This window comes from Pelobates fuscus, chromosome 2 (assembly GCF_036172605.1).
Source record: "Pelobates fuscus isolate aPelFus1 chromosome 2, aPelFus1.pri, whole genome shotgun sequence".
NCBI lineage: Eukaryota > Metazoa > Chordata > Amphibia > Anura > Pelobatidae > Pelobates > Pelobates fuscus.
This window is the reverse complement of record NC_086318.1, coordinates 95,042,663-95,065,439: the sequence shown is the minus strand read 5'-3', so window position 1 is coordinate 95,065,439 and position 22,777 is coordinate 95,042,663. Positions and strand designations below refer to the sequence as shown.

General features: G+C 41.7%; 1 protein-coding gene across 2 annotated transcripts in view; it reads left to right on the top strand.

Annotated features, from left to right (window-relative positions):
* Positions 1–22,777, top strand: part of GYG1 (glycogenin 1) — a 53,974-nt gene that overhangs the window by 12,878 nt on the left and 18,319 nt on the right. For both annotated transcript variants that reach the window (XM_063442480.1, XM_063442479.1), the window contains exons 2-3: positions 20,168–20,303; positions 21,261–21,435. In XM_063442480.1, the coding sequence (XP_063298550.1) occupies positions 20,168–20,303; positions 21,261–21,435 (311 nt within the window). The remainder of the gene's footprint in view (positions 1–20,167; positions 20,304–21,260; positions 21,436–22,777) is intronic.

Sequence of the window (22,777 nt, the reverse complement as noted above, 5' to 3'; positions counted from 1 at the left end):
AACAGTAGGTGTGAATGATTCCCTTCCTGTCGGGAAGGACATTGCACAGTAGCAGCAATCTGTCACTAACTTTCCATTGAAGAAGGCTGGCAGATAGCGGAATATACTGGATTTCCTTCTTTTTCCCATATATTATAGTTTGTGGACTTACCTGATTAGTTACTTTGTCAGTCATTGTCTCGCTGCCAGACAGTGTACAATACTAATAATCTGTCAAGTGTGCGTCTGTTTGCTTCCTGTTATTCTTTCAACAAAAAAATTAGGACCGTGTGATCATCTAGGATTGATCCTTAATCCTAATTCTGTTACGGATTATTCTGGGGTTGTTTAAGGTCTTCACTAGCACTGAGGGCTAGATAGTAGCACTTAAGTAAGAGCTATATATTGTGCTAGATGTGCATCTAGGTCAGTGTCGAGAACCCAGTAAGTAGACCTTTGGTACCCAGAGTTAATACTTTAAGGATATCTGTCATTTAGTATCATTTATTGGCAAATATAAAAAATGCTTTCAGTAAACAAATTTGATATGTTGTGTAAGTGTTTGGTTCCTATGCAGTGTTCATCACCTTGTTATGCCCTTGACACTGTATACAGTACAGCATTAATAGAGATACATTAACTTGGTTGCAAGCTCATGAGCTTTCTAGCATGGCACATTGTTGGAGGTGAGGCTTGCATTTTATTGATGCTTTGGAAAGGTTCGCTACTCATTTTATATTGCTAATTATATATCCCATATCCGAATACTCACCTGCGTTATTGCCCACCCTCCCCCCACCCATTGTAATTAGTTATTCCATTTTAGAACAGTTTGACTTCTTACCTTGTATCAGCTGGATGCAGCTCCCTGCATGACTACTGATGATGGAGAGCTGGAAGCTCTCTGTGTAAGCTGAGAAGGATCATATAATGCTATCAGCCAGTGAGCCCCTTAGAGGGCTAAAGAATAACTAACAGAAGCCAATGTTTAGGAGTTTCTGGCTCTTCGTCGTCAGTAGTGGAGGCGGGCCTTTTGCATCCCAAATAAGGAGCAAAATGTTTTGAATACTTATAGTGGAGGGGCCCTGTGTCACCAAAACCTCTTCAGCGAGCTGCGGTGCTTGTGGGCTTCGTGGTTCCCTTGTGGTGTTAGAGGTTAGAGTAACCATCTAAAGACCTGTACATCTTGTATTCTTCCAGAAGAGGAATTATGCTCTCATTTCCAGATATAACTCCTTAAATTACCAATATAGTGTCAGGAATATTTACTCACCTTTTTTTTTTTACCAGTGCCGCACAGGTCTCCTCATAACTGGCTCTGCCTCCTTGGCTGAGATCATCAAATTTGATGATCGCACCAATCTAGTGGTTTCCCAAAGGAAAGCACTGGGAGACTATTGGGCATCTGCAGCACTTCTAGTGGCCATCTGAGTGACTGCCACTAGAGGTGTTACTTGCCTGCAGGGACATGCAGTAGACACCAGAACAACTACATTAGCTGTAATTGTTCTAGTGACTATAGTGTCCCTTTTTAACCATTTTCACAAGTGCCTTGCCAACAATGTGCGCCATGCTGTCAGGCATACTTTACTGCTTCACGTAAGTGTACATGCATGCCAGGTATGTAACCTCTTTCCAAGATACAGCTAGGAGTGGTTTCTATGAATCATTTCTTGGACGTAACTGGTGTTATATGCTTACCTTTTGTTGGAACATTACTCCCATTATTGATATGGAATGTTTGTGTATTAAATTACTTTTATTCTTAGATCCTTCATCCCCTCAATAAAAGGCTCCAGCTAATCTGTTGCCCAGTGTACTAATATATAAATTAGGCAAGTGTTAGTAAAATACAGTAGTAGGCATGTTTTCGTGTGCAAGCAATTAATGCATAAAGTGTTAATATCAGTAATTTAATGTAGGATTATCACTAAAATTTTCTTTCCTTAAATATGTTTCAAACAATATCTTGCTCTCTTAAAGTACTCTTGATCTATACCCCTTCCCCATTTTGTTTATTCTTTTTCACGTTTTCTTTTTATTCATGTCTTTCTCATTATCCTCTTTTTCTTACTACTGGTTTTGCATTCTCTCTTCCTAATTTCTATATAACTTTAGATTTAATACTGATGGTTTTTACTTTGTCACCTATTAATAGAAATTTTTTTTTTTTCAAACACTCAGGTTGCAGAGAGCTTGTGATATCAACAGCCAGACATTCAGAATCCATGTTTTGTTGAATAACTTGTAGATTTCCAAAGTTCATATAAAAGGAAAGAATTCTCTGTTATAGTGTGGCCAGTTTATCCAAGGAAAAGCAAAGTTTGGAAGAAATCCTTTATATAAAAAAATTAAAGGTGCAAGGTATACAGTATAACACATAAAATAGAGGTCATTTCATTTGGCCAGGTTGGAGGAGAATATGCACTCCTGCAAATAAGATTGCATGTAAGAATGTAGCGTTTTTTTAGGCTTAGCATCCTCTGACAAAGCAACCATCCTCTTATTCAGGAAATTGCATCAAGATTTTTTTCTCAAATATTAACTTGTTCTTGTTTCTCGTAACGAAAATCGTTCTAACATGTAACACTGTATGGCTAAACATATGTGGATACCACTGTTATTTGTTGACTTCAGCTGTTCAGACCTCGCTCTTTGCGAACATGTGCATGAAGCAGGGGAAGGCAACCTTCGGCACTCCAGATGTTGTGGACTACATCTCCCAAATGCTCACAGCTATAATGCTGGCAAAGCATCATTGGAGGTGTAGTCCAAAACATCTGCAGTGCTGAAGGTTTCCTATCCCTGGCATAAAGCATGAACTCACTATAGACAAATATCGGCAGTACAGGGGGTCATAATGAAGAGCACAGTAACTTTAAACATCATACAATGCTATCTTTGGCAAATTTTATTATTGTGAATTATAAGCCTCGAGGGCAACAGCCCTGCCACAGAGTAGTAGACCATGTATGCTCACTGAGCGGCGGAGGCATGTCACTTATAAAAATCATCTGCTGCAGAGTTCCACTCAGTACAGAGTTCCAAACAGACTCTGGAAGCAACATGCGCATAATAAATGTGGGTTAGGATGTTCATGAAATGTGCTTCCATGGCTGAGTAGCTGTATACAAGTCTCTCAACAACATGCGCAATGCTAAGTGTCAGCTAGAATGATGTAATGCGCACCACCACTGGGTTCTCAAAAAGTGGAAACTTGTTATCTGGAATGATGATCCATTTGACACTTTTCAGCCCTTTTATCTAACTTTTGTGTTTTCGAATTTATGCACATAAGGATGACAATTCTTCCCTATCTTCAGATGTTTGTTCCATAAATTCGAAATGGATACACATTAAAAAGGAAACAAAATATATATGTATTGACAAATTGTAATATTATAGCAGTAATGTAAAGTAGTAGATGCACTCTAAGTTGAATTGCAGGGTGATAACTAGATCTTATGAATGTAAAGATGCACATTCAATAATTTAAACGTGGTTCCATACCAGGGTTACCCTGCCAGGTTTAGGACACTTGGCGGTATGGCAGGATTATTTGCATATGTAGATTATTATGATATTTATATAGCGCCATCAAATTCCGCAGCGCTTCACAATGGGTGGGCGAACAGACATGTAGTTGTAACCAGACAAGTTGGACACACAGGAACATAGGGGTTGAGGGCCCTGCTCAATGAGCTTACATTCTAGAGGGAGTGGGGTAAAATGAAACAAAAAGGTAAGCATAGTATTAGACTAGTGACAGTTGCAGAAGAGGAATCAGTTGGGAGCTATTGACAGTGTAATTGATATGCTTTTATGAAGAAGTGGGTTTTTAACGATTTTTTGAAGGAGTGGAGACTGGGTGAGCATCTAAGGGAGGAGGGAAGCGAGTTCCACAGGAATGGTGCAGCCCTCAAGAAGTCTTGAAGGCAAGCATCAAAGGTGGGAGTACGGACAGAAGATAGACATAAGTCTTCAGCAGATCGTAAGGGCCTAGACAGGACATACTTGTGTATAAGGGAGGATAGATAGGTGGGAGCAGCATTATGTAGTGATTTGAAAGAAAGAACCAGAATTTTAAATTGAGCTCTATAATTTTATAGCAAGCCAATGTAGGGACTGACAGAAGGCTGAGGCATGGGAGGTACGGGCGGACAGGAAGATGAGCCTCACTGCCGCATTCATTATGGACTGTAACGGCACACGTTGGGAGCACGTAAGACCACTGAGAAGCGGATTACAGTAGTCAAGGCGAGAAAGGACAGTGGAATGGACCCAACACCTTAGTCGCATCTGGCGTTAAGTAGCGAGCCTGCGTGGTGGAGCTGATGGTAGCACCGTTGACTTGGAGGGAGACAGACACAGGAGTAACAACACTTGAGGGAGGAAAGACCAGAATTTCAGTTTTGGTCAAGTTTAGTTTAAGGAAGTGGGCAGCCATCCAGTTAGAAATAGCAGAGAGGCAGTCAGATACACTAGTCAAGAGGGACGGGGAGAGATCAGGAGAGGACAGGTAGATTTGCGTGTCACCTGCATAGAAATTATATTGGAAGCCAAAGGAGCTAATTAGTTTACCAAGGGAATAAGCAGTTGTGATTAGTTACGTGTCCCTGTCATCTTTTAATGTTTTATAAAATGATCCCACTGAAATCCACAATTGATGGTATACATTAGAAAAGTTAGATACTACTTCATACGTCTTGAAAAATGGCATGTGCCAAAGCACAGAGCATTACCAAACACTCTTTGGCATTTTCTATGAGCCACCACTCGTGATAATTGATAGAACCATTTGACATCTTGTGCATTTCAAGTTAAATCTGGTAGATCTCAAACTGACATGCCCACTTTGTCACAGAAGCTGCCGTGCAACAGCCTGCTGGAGAGGCATTAAAGCTAGCCTCCTGCCCACAGACTATGGGTCTGGTCACAGACTTTAAAATGATACATAGGAGGATATGTTACATTGTGTTAATGTTGAGTTATTATGTAAAATGTTGAGCTGGATGTCAGCTATTGTGTTATGTGTCTTGGTGTCCAGCAGGAAATTAATTTATAATGTCTTGACCTAATTATGTCCCAGAAACCAAGACTCCATAGAGTGGTTTGCATTGGGCTTGCTGACCCCCCTGTTGTGTGTAGTGGGATAAATGCATGTGTTTTTCTCTGAAGTAAACAGTTCTCGTGTTTACCCAATAGGACTGGTCTTGTCCACTATATTGGGGAATTTTACAAGGTTCCAGAGGGGTAGAATCACTGTATGCTGTAGCTGAACCCAACACCAGCGGAGGATTAGAATAGCGGTCACTAAGGGACACTATGAGACCCTGCAACCCGTGACAGTCTTGTAAGAGATTCCAGAGTTCTCCATTTTGTACTCTCACATGTATAAGTATGCACCAGTGAGAATCCTCACTGGTGGATTCCATATTGTTGCTGAATCTTCTATAGTTCTCCATTCAATGCTCTGGATTTATGCGTTTAAGGAGAAATATCCTTCTGGTAACTGTATTTTTTAATGCTATGGAACTGTTAGTTCTCATAAGTAGTCTATGATTCTGGCTTGACTGGCTGCAGCTTGTTAAAGTATCAGTTATTCTCTAAAGTCTGAATGGCCCAGAATCGAATGGGGTTAAACCATCCGGCTACATATGGGCCATTCGTACTAATAAAAATCTGGACGTTGTTGATGGAATCCAACATCCAGATTTTGTAATTCTGACCCGAACGTGTCTGAAATTGGTTCTGACTTCAGCTGGGTCAAACATTTCCGGACGGGTGAATTACAGGCCAAATGCTGCAAATTCAGGCTTAGACGAATCAACTCTAGGCCTGGATTATATAAAAGGACTTTCCCCACTATCATCTGCAATGTGTCCTCCATGGGTGAAAATTGATTTTTATTTTTGCGGCGTGGTTTTTATTTTTAATGTGTTTTATTTATTTAATTTTTTTTTTTTTTTACTAATTCTTTCTTTCTGCACAATTTCAGACAAAATAATGGGTTCACAGTCACTCCACTAGCAGAATAATAACAGAAGCTTTAGATAGGTAGTGATTACAACACCATTATTCCCATTGCACAAGTAATTGGATGGTTACATCCACCATAATACAGTTAACTCGGAAAAACAAATAAGGAATCGATGTTTGCAGAATAGAATAAAACGGATGTATACATTTATATGTATTCAACCTGCTTCCCCCTCCCCTCGGTTCATCTCTTGACCTACAGCAACGGCTGACCTAAAAGAAATTCATAGGTGCTTATGAAGGGGTAGCTTCCTAGAGCCATGGTTTCTCAAGTAACAACAGAACCAAACTATAACTAACAATCGAGGGCTTAGGGGAAAAAATAAATATATATATATATATATATATATATATATTGATGTCTGGAAATATGGAGTTTTATTTGACCTTTTTGGGGGGCTGAAGAAATAATTTGTCATTTTTTTTTTTTTTTTTTTTTTTTTTACAGGTTTCAACTTTTATCACACTTCTCTATTACTAGAGTGCAGGAGGGTAGGTAGGAACTTTATTTTAGGTGATTGGCTATGGTATTGGGTACCCTTAGCCACCAAAGGGGTTTATTATTATATGGGAGGCTGACTTGCAGTGGCATAGTGGCAGAGCAGCTATTCACATGCAGTGTTTTTTTTTTTTTATTTTTTTTTTTTTTTAAGGGAAGCAGCCTGTAAGAAGATATATATTTTAACTCTATGCATTGAGGGATGTGGAATTCCTATTGCCCGACACATGGGACGTGTAGGTCTAAGTGCCTGGCAGGCCGTTTTTTTATTTTTTTATTTTAGCTTTCTTTAAAAGTACTTGAACCCTGGGTAACCAATTCTGATGTGCTCCTAACATAAGTCCCAAAGTATAAACCGAAAACTGTAAAAGTAACGGGAAAGCAAAACTGCCGCTTACCCATGTTAAACATGAGACGCTAGGCACAGGAACTCCAGGTCCCAATGATATTTCTGCGTAAATCCAAATAATACCACAGTGCTCAAATTCTCAAACCATTTATTCTACAAAGTGCAGGAAAAAACAGGGGGAAAAGTTCAAGATAAACACCTCTAGGTCCTTCAACATAGAAGTTTATTAATTTAGCCCACCCTCAGGAAAGCAGCAGGGGGTACCTTGGGATTGCATACTGAAAGATGTATGTGTGGGCCCCAGTGCCCAGCCACAAGTCATCCCAGCCAAGTAAGAAGCTCTAGGGCATGTGGTGATGATACCGGAGAAACTGACGGAAGCCAAGCACAGAGAGATGGACACAGGTTTCTTCAGGAAGGAAGAGATTCTTTATTGGATCACCGATCGGGACTCAGAGGGACTAGCGTCACCAAAATACAGCAAAGTCTGAGTACTGAATACATAGAGTACATTCCTTATATAGCACTGTAGCTCCTCCCACAATTAACTACACCCACACATACCCTTAACCTATTTAATGAATAGAGTCTAAACTCATCCATCCGGTCTAACCACGTGGCTCATCTGATACAAAGGAGAGGGACGCGTAATTCCAGTTCTTACATTCCTGCACCTGGTCAGTACAGTGATGACAGTATCTTAGCTACGTGTAATTAACTAACTGATACTACAAACACATATACATACATATGCCTTGTGGCAATCTTAGCCTGCTAAACTTGTATTTTACTGGAATTACATCACATTCCCCCCTTTGATGCCTCTGATATTTCACAATTACTTGAGGCATCACTTAACCTTGGTTTGCATATACCTCAGGTTACCATGAACCAGACCAGACTTATCTTATGATGTGAATCTTCAACATTCATCTTCTTGCATTGGTTCTCCCTGATCTAGAGCCTTATACTTATATATCGCCATTATCTGTGCAGCAGCCTTCCTCTCTGCTATACTTCCTATCAGGCTTTGCACAGACCTAACTACTAAGGGTATAAGACACGGTAGGAGTAGACACAACAGTAAAATCAGTAGGACTCCACCTACCACTGCCTTAAGCCCTCCAAACCACTCATACCAGCTACCAAACCAACTACTTGGATTGTACCCTTTCCATACCTGAGTAGGCACATGCGCTAGTTTAACCATATGGCTAGTAAGCTCAGCTATTGCTTGCCCTTCGTCATCTATTTGAAGACAGCAATTACTTAGGTTAAACTTCCCACATACACCTCCCTCTACTGCCAAAAGGTAATCCAAGGCTAATCTATTTTGGTAGACTGCTGTCCTCATCCTGGTGTTATGCTTCGCTAGAAGATTGAGCGCTTGTGATGTCTCATTTGTGATAATCTCAACCACCGCCTGTAATCTTATAATACGGTTGAGCATATAAATAGGGGTTCTATAACCAAAGGTACCATCCTCAGCCCACGTGGCTGGCCCATAGTAATCTATAATACGCTGGGGAGGCCATTCATCATCTTCCCAGGCGCCTATCTCTATGGGTCCCCTTTTCTTCCTATGATTCACATCATACACTTTAACACCTAAAGTCTCACCTGTTTCAATCGGTAACAAGAAGAAGGATGGTTTGAGCATACCCAACACACATGCCCCTTCCCAGTCCTGTGGCAGCTCCGAATAGGCTTTCTTACCACAGATCCAGTACAAATTTGCTGGGGCTCTCCAAGTAGATGTGATGGATAGATCAAACCACACATCCTTTAAATTGGCATATCTAGCAAACGGGTTAGATGGTTCTGAGACATTTGAAGCCGACCACCAAGTTGTATTCTTTGTATCATCATCATAAGCTTTTTGCCCTAGACAAGTTAATTCTCCTACAGAAGTATTATACATTATTCCTTTCCTTGCTATGCAAACATAACCTATGATGGAGGTCTTTAATCTCCACTCAGATTTACCTCTAACACTCATATGATAATCGGCTTGTGTAGATATTAATTGGTCAACTGCCTCAGAACCGGACATTACCTCCTTTGCTTCCCAAGGCCATTGGTCTCCCATGTTAGTACCTCCACACACATAGCAGTTGGTAACATTAAGACTACCGGCAATACTTTCAGCTAAATCGATGAACAGGTTTTTAGCATTATGGGGGATCTTATTATCTATACTCATCTCTTCGTAAAAGGAATGGTATACTTGATGAGTCTGGGAGGATACCGTATCAGTCTCTATTCCTATAAACAATAATGTCCCAGGATCTAAACCCGTCCCGTATATTTGAAACCCAAATAAATTTCCATACTTATCTAAGAACTTGTCGGGGTTATTAATGAGTATATGGACTGGGTTGCATTCCATAGACTTACAATAAGGGCTAGTCGGCAACTTAGTCACTATCATGTCTTTGTCTACTGTCTGTCCCCAAGTTGCCCACCCCACACAAGACCAATATGGGCAAAAGTTATAATCTCTATTTGGGCATCTAGGACTTACATATTTATTTTTGCTACTGGGACAAATATATTTATCGTTAGACCCATACGTCCTCTCCCATCTAAGATCCCCACATACATTCCACGGCTTTCTACCACTCGATATCGCTTTACACGCATCAAATAGCAGAACACCCGAAGAATGTACGGATTCTAACACCGTTTTATTAATTAGGGTCCCCTGAGGATCTCCATTCCTGAGAGTCAACCAAATTGTACGAGGCTGATACTCCGGACTGAAGCACTTAGGTTCTCCTACTCCTAAATGGCACACACTATAATCTATATTTAAGTATCTACATCTCGATACATCTCCTTTACATTCGTATTGTGAATGCCAAATTAGGGTTTGGGAAATATGGTTACCTGTTCTCGTAGTCTTAATGCATACCTCACAGCTAGGAGTGTCGGTACCTCTACCTTCCTGAATATAAAAACACATATAAATAAACACTATCAAAAGCACATCTTTCGCCGTCATCCTCAGTCTTCGTCCGTGCGATGGCGCCTCAGCTTCCAGGATGTGAGGGGCTGCAGGGAATGGAGTTCTGCTCATCTTCACAGGTGTCCCTTCGAGACTTTCCTGGCTTATACACTATGTGATGGTAAGCGGACAGGCTTTATTATGGCCTTCTCACTCACACCTGTAACAATAAAATTTGTAATCCACAATAATTCCTCGTTACTCCGACTGAGTAGTGCGTTTTAACCGGATCTTGCAGGGATTCTCTGGATCTGCTGTAACTTGCCAAGAATCGACTGCTGCTGGTTTAACCCTGGAGTGATGTATCCACGGAGTCACTTCTGCTACTTTTATCGCTGTAGGGGTAGACAAAAGAACAACATAAGGACCTCTCCACTTGGGCCCTAACGGTACATTATTCCACTCTTTAATCCATACTTGATCTCCTGGATGATAACTATGAACAGGGGGATAAATATTCACAGGTAATCTATCTTGTACCCATTTCTGTACCTCCTCCATAGTCTTACCCAACTCTACAACCTGCTGCCGGGTAATTCCTTCTCCCAACTGACTCAAGTCCCCCCTTAAGTTACCAAGTACGGGAGGTGGTCGCCCATACATGATTTCAAAAGGAGAGAGGCCCATCCTTCTGGTAGGGGTACTGCGGATTCGCAATAAAGCTATGGGTAAGAGAACGTTCCACTTAAGTTGGGTTTCCTGACACATTTTAGCCAACTGGTTCTTTATAGTTCTATTCATTCTCTCTACCTTACCAGAACTCTGGGGTCTATATGCAGTATGAAGCCTCCACTTTATACCAAGCATATGAGTCAGTTGTTGTAGGCACTGGTGAACAAAAGCTGGACCATTGTCCGATCCTATAGAACAGGGTAGTCCATATCGGAGTATTATTTCTCGTAGCAGGAATCTCACAACTTCTCCTGCTTTCTCTGTACGAGTAGGACATGCTTCTACCCAGCCTGAATAGGTGCACACAATTACCAGCAGGTAACGATGTCCACCCGATTTAGGCATCACTGTAAAGTCTATTTGTAGATCGGACATGGGGAGTCCCCCCATAAACTGAACTCCTGGTGGCTTTACTGGTCCTTGTCTTGCATTATTCTTAGCACACGTTACACATCTGCGTACAATGGCCTGAGTCAAGTTGGACAATCTTGGTATGTAGAAATGTTTTCTAAGAGATTCTTCAGTACTGTCTCTCCCAGAATGTGTCCCGTTGTGATAATTTTGGACAATTTCTACCGCTAGCGATGCTGGTATAACTATTCTTCCATCTTCTAGCTGATACCACTTGTTCTCCAGATACTTTCCCGGTTCAGTCTTTAACCACTCCTCTTCTTGAGCTGTATAAACTGGAGTCCATTGGGACAGTGGAGTTGGTATAAGAGCAGCTATATGCCCTACATACTCCTGTCTTCCTGATTCAGCAGCACGCTTAGCTGCACTATCTGCCATCCGATTTCCCTTGGTTACATCACCATCTCCTCTCAGATGCGCTCGACAATGTATGATACCGACTTCTTTCGGCTCCCACACTGCTTCCAATAGTTGTAGGATTTCAGCTGCGTACTTGATTTCTTTGCCTTCTGAATTCAGTAGTCCTCTTTCTTTATACAAAGCTCCGTGGGCATGAGTGGTTAAAAACGCATACTTAGAGTCCGTATAGATATTTACTCTTAAACCTTCAGCCAATTGTAACGCTCGTGTTAGTGCTATTAATTCTGCCTTTTGTGCTGATGTTCCTTTCGCCAGTGGCCGAGCTTCTATCACCTTGTCTATTGTTGTCACTGCATATCCTGCATAGCGGATCCCTTCTTTCACATAACTACTGCCGTCGGTGTAATATTGAACATCGGGGTTCTGGATGGGAAAATCACGAAGATCTGGTCTACTTGAGAATACTTCATCCATTACTTCCAAACAATCATGTTGACTTTCAGTAGGTTGTGGCAAAAGGGTAGCTGGATTTAAGGTGTTTACAGTCTCTAAATGCACTCTTGGGTTTTCACACAACATTGCTTGATACTTGGTCATACGGCTATTACTAAACCAATGATTTCCTTTGTAATCCAACAACGTCTGTACTGCATGTGGGACTCGTACATAAAGTTCTTGACCCAGAGTGAGTTTATCGGCTTCAGCTACTAGCAGGGCGGCTGCAGCTACGGCTCTTAGACAAGGTGGAAGTCCGCTGGCCACTGCATCCAGTTGCTTAGACATGTAGGCAACAGGTCTTTGCCATGATCCCAAGTACTGTGTCAATACTCCCACAGCCATTCTTCTTTGCTCGTGTACATATAAGTAGAATGGTCGTGTGTGATCAGGTAGACCTAATGCTGGGGCACTCATCAAAGCCTTCTTCACATCTTCAAATGCCGTTTGCTGTTCTTGGGTCCATAAGAAGGGGTCGTGCTCTGTACCTTTGATAGCTGCGTACAGAGGTTTTGCTAGTATCGCATAGCTGGGAATCCATATCCTACAGAAGCCTGCTGCCCCCAAGAATTCTCGCACTTGTCTTCTATTCTTGGGTATTGGTATTTGGCAGACAGCTTCTTTTCTCTCTGGCCCCATAATTCTTTGACCTTCAGAGATATGGAATCCTAGATACTTGACAGTTGGCAAACACAACTGAGCCTTCTTTCTAGACACCTTGTATCCTGCCTTCCAGAGAATGTGTAGTAGATCGTGCGTTGCTTGCTGACAGATTTCTTTTGTAACTGCTGCTATCAACAAGTCATCTACATATTGTAACAATACACACTCTCCTGGGATGGACTCGAAATCCAATAGATCTTGACTTAGGGCTGAACCAAATAGGGTAGGTGAATTTTTAAACCCTTGGGGCAGTCTTGTCCAAGTCATTTGGCGTTTTGAGCCCGTTACAGCGTTCTCCCATTGGAAAGCGAAAATACATTGACTTTCTGCGGCAATTCGGAGGCAAAAGAAGGCATCTTTGAGATCTAAGACTGTGAAGTAAGTAGCCCCGCCCGGAATTAAAGCAAGCAGGTTATATGGATTGGGTACAACTGGATGTATGCTAACAACCGCATCATTGACTGCTCTTAAGTCCTGCACAGGTCGATACTCATCTGTGCCGGGCTTTTGAACAGGCAGCAATGGGGTGTTCCAGGGGGAAGTACAGAATTTTAGGATACCATACCGTATGAACTTATCCAGATAGGATTGGATGTTCTTCTTAGCCTTCTGCGGAATGTGATATTGTCTTAGGCTCACTGGATAAACCCCATGTTTCAGTTCAATTTTTATTGGTGGAATATTGCGGGCCAGTCCTGGTGGGTTGTTCTCTGCCCAAACTCCTGGTATGTTAAACAATGTCTCATCACTCCTAGGGTTTTGGCTAGTCAACACTGTATAAAGTCGCCACTCTTCTTCCTTTGGTACGGATAAAGTCATAATACCTGAAGGTCCATTAAACTTTAAAGATGTTGTTCCATCTGGTAGGAACGTAATCTGCGCTTGTAATTTGGATAGCATATCACGTCCCAGCAATTGGACTGGACATTCAGGCATATAAAGGAATTGGTGTTTTACTACGTGGCCTCCCAATGTACAGAGTCGACTTTTAAGAACCGGTCTTTCAGCACTTCTTCCAGTTGCTCCTATCACAGTAATAGTCCTTCCAGATGGAGGAGCAACTAGATTAGTCACCACTGAATGTTCAGCACCAGTGTCGATCATGAACGCACTCCTTTTCCCCCCTATTGATACATCGACCATAGGCTCCGCTCGACCAAGGGGGATGGAGCCCGGTCGGTATCAATAGTCCTCCATGACCGTGTCAGCCAATCCTACAAAGTCCCTACCTTCTCTATCGCGAGACCTTTGCGCTGCTGGAATATACCTGTCTTCCCTAACACTTCCTCTGTTCCCATTACTCCCTCTATAACCATTACTCCCTCCGGGACCTCCTCTACCTCTCGCTCTGCCTCTAAAGTTTCCGTAGCCTGCCCTGGGTTGGTCTCTCTCGTACTGCTCTCTTTGCGGACATTCGTTCCTCCAATGCCCTTCTTCCTTGCAATACGCACACTGATCCCTACTCAAAGGCTCCCTACTCCATCTATTATTGCCTCTATCTGGGCCCCGTTTATCTACGCCTGCGATCGCTACCGCTAGCATATCAGCCTTTTTACGCATCTTGCGCTCCTCCTCTTTCTTGCTTTCTGTTTCCCTATTCATATAGACCTTATTAGCTACCTCCATTAGTTGGGAGATTGACATACCTGCAAACCCTTCTAACTTTTGTAGCTTGCGCTTAATATCTCCGTAAGCTTGGCTGACAAAGGCGGAGTTAACCATTCGGGAATTGTCTGCGTCTTCCGGATTAAAGGGGGTGTACAAGCGGTACGCCTCCAATAATCGGTCATAAAAGACACTGGGCGCTTCATCGCTTTTCTGGATCACCTCAACTGTCTTCGACATGTTAATGGCTTTCTTTCCTCCGGCTTTCATGCCAGCAATTATAGCGTCTCTATAGGCTCTGAGTTGAACCATATCAGCACCATTTACGTTCCAATCGGGATCAGTGTTGGGATAATGTGTTGCGGCCCATGCTGCTGGATTAGCTTGGTTCAAAGCACGGGCTCTATCCTCTAATGCTTTAATGGCTGCTTGATTTATTCTTGTCCTTTCCTCATTGTTAAATAAAGTCATTAATAACTGCTGGCAATCAGCCCATGTCGGATTATGTGTCTGTACTATTGAGGTGAACAGATCAGTCATGGCTTGTGGTTTCTCAGTATACGAGGAATTATGGGTCTTCCAGTTTAAAAGGTCGGTAGTGGTGAAAGGGACATATACGAAGACAGGGTCAGCGTGTGCCATTTGACCTGCGGCATCGATATAAGCTGACCCGGGATTTAAGCGAAGAGGCATCTGATAGTGCTTTAATTGTTGGGCACCAGTCAACTGTCGGGTTTGGATGGGGCTACGTAGGGAAGCGTCAGTCATGGGTTCCGGTCGGGGAGATATAGGGTATGGGGATGTGGGAGGTTGGTTTTGGGAAAAGGTAGTGAATAGAACACTTCGGGCCGAGCTAGATGAAGCTTGACCGGAAGTCTGAAGTGGCGCCAAATCAGGATATTCGTTTCTAATGGGGGTGGGTTCTGGTTCCGGAAGGGGAGATTTAGTACGAGGGGGGGTGGATCCTGTACTGGAGGAGGAAGCGGAAGTGGATGAGGGTAATGAGGGAAGGGTTACAGGACTTCCTGTATTTGCGTCACTTCCTCTTACCGGAAAGTAAGGGGGCGGCAAAGGGATCTCGGACTCAGGGGGCGTGTCCAAAATGGGCCTAACACCAGCCCTAGTGGACGAACAAGTCCTAGCTACCATGAGGCGACACTGTTCCTCGTGGCATGTCCGGAGCCATTTTGGCGAGTCATTTACGGCCTGTCTCCAACAATCAATATAAGGAAACTGGCCGTAAAGTTCAGGCCTACCTGATACAGCCACGTGTAAGCGCTGTACCAGAGTTGGATCCAAACTGCCACGTGGCGGCCATGCCGCAACCAAAGTAGGCCACTCCCTAGTGCACAAAGTGACCAAACGTACAGGGGACATCTTAACCCCAAAATCACAAACTTTGAATCCCTTTTTAAAATTCTTAACCATACATCCTAAGGGATCCGGAATCGTTGACTGCGACGCACCCATATTTAACAGTGGAACGTCGTCGACAACGATTACTATACACGCGTACTATTCAACAGTCACACCCGTTTCCTCTGGCAACAGCACCACGTGGTACGGTTACCAAGTGAAACGTACACAATAACAATAAACACTCAGGGAATTCCCGTACACACACAGCTGCTACACCAGTCACTATATAATCAATATTATGCCCTTTGGCGTAACTACACAGTCACCCACGCTATAATTCTCTATATACGAATTACCCGTCTATAACACACCCCAGTAACATCGTCTTTTACAAATAGCGGTTACAGTACGGTTAGCATAGGTCAAAGCACAAGTTAAGGTCACAATACAATTATTAGTGGTTATGGTGTTAAACATGCAATGGACGACAATGATTAGTACTTATTATATAATGTCAGTAAATATACAGGGTTATGGTACCGTGCACTATAATACAGCAACACACTATTAACACTCTCGCTAGACGGCTGAGCTCGCGCTATCTAACAAGATATACACTTTACTAAAACAATCGTTAACACATTTACAATTCCCAACTAAACTATTGGCCAGTACCTTGAATGGACTACCTAAAACTATATACACCCGTTTTGGTTAGCCACACTGCCCAATCACCACATATATAGCGAGCTAGAGAACCGAATTTACACAGACGCCTCTTAGTCGCACTATACAACGAGCTAGAGAACCGAATTTACACAGGCGCCTCTTAGTCGTACTATCAAAAGTCTAGTGGGTTCCAAATTTACACGCCTTCCCACTTAGCCCAGATAGGATGAGAACTAGCGAACCGAATTTACACAGGCGCCGCTTAGTCTCCCGGTCCCTCCGACCTAGCGAACGTAATATACACCCTAGAACGCTAGTCTAGACAAGACACCGGTGTCCGGCTAGGGCTATTTACACCAGGACCCCGCCTGACTAACCAAATCAAACGGTCTGACTAAAGAGCGTTCGATCGAGCGGTGCGCCTTCGCTCCTTCCCTCCGACAGAGGGGGCAGATACAGATTCAAAAACCCCTTTGGGCCTACCGCACAATCGGTATACCCCTAGCGGGTCCTGCCGTCTAAAACAGCAGTTATCTTACCTCCTCGTTCCTGAACCTGAGTTCACACTCATCGACGGGGACACCCCAGCACTTCTCACGTAGAGGCCGATGATCTCCTGGACAACAGACCAGTGGCGCCGAGACGAAGGGAGGTCCACGCAGAAGTTCAGGGGTGCAGCCGTAGAGAACGTGGGCAAAGATAGACCGTCTCACGCCTCTGCCTCTCAGCTACCGTTGAACGATGAGCTTCCCGGCCAACGCACCAAATGATACCGGAGAAACTGACGGAAGCCAAGCACAGAGAGATGGACACAGGTTTCTTCAGGAAGGAAGAGATTCTTTATTGGATCACCGATCGGGACTCAGAGGGACTAGCGTCACCAAAATACAGCAAAGTCTGAGTACTGAATACATAGAGTACATTCCTTATATAGCACTGTAGCTCCTCCCACAATTAACTACACCCACACATACCCTTAACCTATTTAATGAATAGAGTCTAAACTCATCCATCCGGTCTAACCACGTGGCTCATCTGATACAAAGGAGAGGGACGCGTAATTCCAGTTCTTACATTCCTGCACCTGGTCAGTACAGTGATGACAGTATCTTAGCTACGTGTAATTAACTAACTGATACTACAAACACATATACATACATATGCCTTGTGGCAATCTTAGCCTGCTAAACTTGTATTTTACTGGAATTACATCACAGTGAGGGTCAGGGGTGTTCTGTGAGCTCTGTAGTAATGCAAGGCTGACTGCCCACCACCCTGACACACTGATGCAGACCATACAGCAGATACCTCCCAAGGCCCTCTGCCCAGCAGCCACGTTTTGCTCCTAACTCTCCACTGTCTGAGGGTATGGTGTGCCTTCTACAGTAGGAATGTGTTTGATCGTAGTGCAGGTTTTTTACATGTACTGTGTGTGCTCCTCTATGAACGTTTGTGTGACTTGCTATAAGGCCCTAAATGTGTGACGTGCTACTCTGGCACTAACTGCGTGATGTCTGTACACCCAGGGCAATGTGTATAAAGAGCAGCTTTGGGCTAAGGTGGAGTAACTTACACAGATATTCTGTTAGTTTTCACGGTTATTGTCCCACATTTAACAATTTGCTCTAAAGCTGCACTTTCACTCGTGGGATCTTCGACTTTCCCATAGCATGTTCGCTTTATTGTTGGATTTGAGTGGTAATCATTTCTGAAACGTCTTCCTTGGTGCTGCCATCATCCTCTCTTAAAGCAGCACGGTCTCTTTTTAGCGTTTTTGCAAAGACTTCACAAACTGACATGCCCACTTGTGTTTAAGCTGTCTCTAGCCAGGACCACCAGACTTCTGCTCCTGTTACACCCACATATGAATATAAAACAGGGTTTGTGGAAGATCCTGCTAAATCATGGGATCTTGGATATTACTGCAACAAAATGTCACACACACACAAATTACACAGAGCCTGCACAGAACAACCACACCAATTACACGCAGCAAGCACATCCCACAGACACACAAATTATGGCACAGGGCAGAGGTAGAGACTAAGGGAGGAGGTGAAGCAGAGAGACACGTTCCAAATAATTCACTACATTTTTACAAATTATAATTTTTTTTTTTGGACAAGCTGTTTTTGACTCAGTTTTGCCATTCTAGTTAATGAAATACATCAGTCCATGTCAAGGGCTCTAGGCAGGTGCCCCAGTCTTTCTAATTTAAATCATGTTTCTGTCAGGACAAAAAAGTTGTGAAAAATGACAATTATATTGGGTTATCAGTTTAGTCCTTTAGACAAGTAGATTATTTTTTTTTTTTTTAAATGAACACACCCCTGTTATATATCTATTTGTACAGTTTAATGTGAGCTGCTAAGGTATATCAAATTTATGACCTCAGCAGTTCCTCTTTAACTGGTGGGTAAGTTCCTGTAAAGTAATATTTCATTATAGTTTTATAAAAAAAAGTTTGATGAACCAACTTCCTGCATTACAGTGGTGCATTCATCCGCAAGGTGAGATTTGTTCATTACTTCTGCTCGTAATTGTAAATCAGTTGTGACATCTTGTTCTCAAGGGTGTGTAAAGCTGTGTATCAGCCCAAGCCCCGGGGACCTTGTGAAATAGAGGGTGGTTGTATAGCGGTGGTCACATAGCATTAGGCAGTGAGCAGGCAGGAGAATTTTAATAGATAAATGTCCAACTTGTGCAGTGCAGGGAAACATGTTTTTACCCACAGGTAAAATTGAATATTTGCATGTCATATCTCGATATGACATGCATAGTGTTACCGTCCATCTTACTGTAAAGGTTTTCTCATTAACAGATCACATTTTTACTAATCTGACTTTTTAGAAGTATTTGAATTTTTACCTTTTAATTAAACGCGCTCTGTAATGACTTTTGCAGCATCCTAAAGCGTTTATAAACTGCCTATACCAAGTATTTGAATCTTATTTTCATTGCAAGTTTACTTTACTTATAATATGTTCTTATGTATTGACTATATAATTTATCACACTGATAATTTATGTTTTAATTGTTTTTGGATTTGGTTCAATACTATTTTTACTTCCCCCTCCTGCTGTAACAGTACAGCCATCACTAATGTTTTATTGGTGTTCCGCTAATGTAACACACTTCCCTGTCGTCCCTTCCTTTCTTCTTTTTTGGAACCTTAACATGGGAAAGGTGTTACGGATATGTGTAACGGTTAACAGAGTTTAGAAAATTAAGCACTAATTGAGAGCTATTTAAGTTAACATGCGCAAAGAATTAAACCAATACATTTACCAGTTTATTTAGGAATAGAAATACCCATTTAAAAAAATAAGCACGTAAAATGGTCAAAAAAAAAAAATACCTACAACAGGACTATTTTCTAGTACAAATAGTGTTAGGAAGGTTAATAAATCTCATGTTCCCTTCCAAGTGTCTCGCCCTTTAAAATGGCGGTAATTTATTATTAAAAAATGTTAATGACATTAAATCACATATTGAAATGATGTGAAAAGGATGGAATTGATCAATGTGTCCCAGAAAACCACAGGAAAAAATATGCAAATATGCCACTGACAATTACAATATATCTCCCCCAATGTTTCTGTTTCTGCTTTTCATTAGTGATGTCGGCTGTGGGCTGTGTTTGTATTGGACTGGATTGTGAGGCCAAATATTTAAAGGCATATAAATCTGTATGATATTTTTAATGTTTTATTCAATTTTATTATTTTTAGATATGTCAGAAATATTTGTCAACTCCTGAACTAGATTGTTGGCTTGTTTGAGCAGGGCCTTCTTCTCTTCTTGTCTCAGTTAATGTTCTGTATGTAATTTACTTGATGTCAAATATCCCCATTCTAGAATTGTAAATTGCTGCAGAACACGTCATTGCTAGATGAATACTGATGATGATGATGATGATAATAATAACTATGAATGTCTTGCAGTACACCACGACCCAAGTTCCAGTTGTATAAAGTGACTGCTAAATTACTTGCCCGTGCAAATTTATCATTAAATAAATATTGCCATTAAATACATGCTGTATTTCCTCTTCCACTAGATCAAGCTTTTGTGACACTGGCTACAAATGATCCATATGTGAAAGGGGCGCTGGTATTGGGGTCATCATTGCGACAGCACAATACTACAAGAAAACTGGTGGTGCTAGTACCTCCTCAGGTGTCAGAGTCCATGAGGTAAGAGTCATATTTTTTAAGTAGTCCAGTCACTCTCAAAATGGCTAGATGACCATGACCAATTAAAATGTGCAACAAAATGGCAGCAACTACTGAGAATCAAATGATTTACTAACATTTTTGTATCTGTGCTGTTGGTTGTGCATGTATCTTTGTAGAATCATAAAATGCTAGTGCATGGTCATGTGCAGGATACTACAGGTGTTCATTGATGTTTGTGAAGGATAGCTTTCATTTATCTACACTGGGGTATGGCGAGAGAGGTAGGCATCGCAAAGTAAAATAAAAATGAAATTTTGATAAAGTGATAGGTTGTGTTTTTATGGTTACATTTAAATACACTGATCAAACCAAAAGGTACTTCACTAAAGGGAAATATCACGCTTGGTGCAATACAAAGAGGGAGCTGCACTCCCAATATGTCCAATATCCGAAGTTGAGAGTCCAGGCACAATATCCGAAGTTGAGATTCCAGGCACAGAACAGAGCGCAAGACAACATGTTTACTCCATAACCGAGTCTCTGTCAAGTCAATAAAGACTCTGTTATGGAGTTGAAACGTTGTTCTATTAATCCTTTATCCACCATTTGTGTGCCGGACTCTAGTTTGGATATCATTTATTAAAAGTAGCCTAAACAGTCCAATTTGAGTGTCTCCTACAAGGAGTAAACTGACCTTTCATTTGAATAGGTAAACTATGGTCCACAGTGGAGGGTGAACATCATCACTCTACATTGTGTGAACTATCTTTCTCATGACGCTCAGCCAACCATTGAACACCCTTTATCTTCTCAATTATTGATAATTGCATCCAGCCCAGGGGTATCTGACAGGTTTAGTTTACTTCACTCCATTTGCTTATGTGATTTTAAGACAAAGTGTGTGTACTTGAGGTTAATGCTCTGAATAAACCTGCACAGTTTTGATTATTTTTATTTTTTTAAATCTTTAAACAGGAAAGTGCTTCACAAAGTGTATGATGAGGTTCGAGTGGTCGATGTCTTAGACAGCAAGGATTCCGCTAACTTGGCTTTAATGAAAAGACCAGAACTTGGCATCACATTAACAAAACTCCACTGCTGGACCCTCACAGAATACTCTAAATGTGTTTTTATGGACGCAGACACAGTGGTAAGGATTTCACTCTCATGGTTGTCGAGCAGAACAGTGGACATTAATAGTGCCTTTTTTTTTTTTTTTTTTTTAACACAGACCGGAGTCTGGCAATTCTAATTGTTTTTTATTGATTAAACATTCTGAGTGCGCCCATATAACCACACGTTTTTTGGTATATTTAACAATTTGATTTTTCATATTATGCTGGTATTTATTAATCAAGTTTTAAAGAAAATACCCATGTCACTAATAATATCCAGGTGGTAACAATTCACTGTGTAGTGAATGAGCCTCAGTACTTCCTTCTAGCAACCAGAGGAGAGAAACTCAACTCTTAACACATGGAGCAATTTGTCCTAAAGGTAACCTAATGCAAGCTGGCACCTTATTTATAAAGCATAAACACAAGTGTCATTTATATAAACAAAAACATTAAAGTACTTAAAAAAAAAAAAAAAAACACAAAAAAACAATTATAGCCATTTCCAATTATGCCACAAAAAGGGAAACAAATCTTTTATTGACTCTTTAATGGCAATATGATTTCTCCTTGGATCAACAACCTGTTAGAATATTTAAGGATATAATTTATATGTATGTTTTTGCAAAAAAGCACCCAAACCTTTTTAAACATATCAATAGAATCTGACGAGAAAACCATTTTAGGCAGAGAATTCCACATCTTTATTGATCTCCCTATAAGAACCATTTCTTCTTCTTGAAGAAAAAACATCTTTCTTCCAGTCTCAACGGGGGACCTGTGTTGATTTTGTTGACTAATAATTTTTGTTAAATTTTAGTCGACTAAGTTTTTGAGATTTGGGTAACTAAAACAATTCAGATGACTAAAATACGACTAAAACTAAATTGAAATTTGCTGGCACAATTAACACTGCATAGAGGGGCTGTGGAAGGGGCAATGAGACAGACCAGGGCTTGGGAGAGAGACACCTAGAGGGGCTCGGAGGACACAAGAGACGCAGAGGGGCTGGGGAAGGGGCATGGTCTGTACGCTGGGCGGGTGTAATGACCACTCTCCCACTTGGATCAGTGGGGGTCATCCCGGTCCCCACTGGTCTGTAAATCCTTTTGTCTCCTTGCACCACTGGAAAGGGAATTCTGCCGTCAGCGAGGTCACCAGCGTTCAGCAGCATCCCACTTTAAGGATTTTGTATTTTGAGAAATAGATTTTTAAATTTGTCAGATGTCTATATGTATCGAATTGTTGCATAATCTCTCTGAGGATTCAGGGCTCGAGATGGAGAACAGGAGATCGTCCGCATATGCTGAAATCTTGCTTATTTCTCAGTTCCCCCTGATACCCTCTATTTGAGGCTTGTATTGCATTTAGAAATGG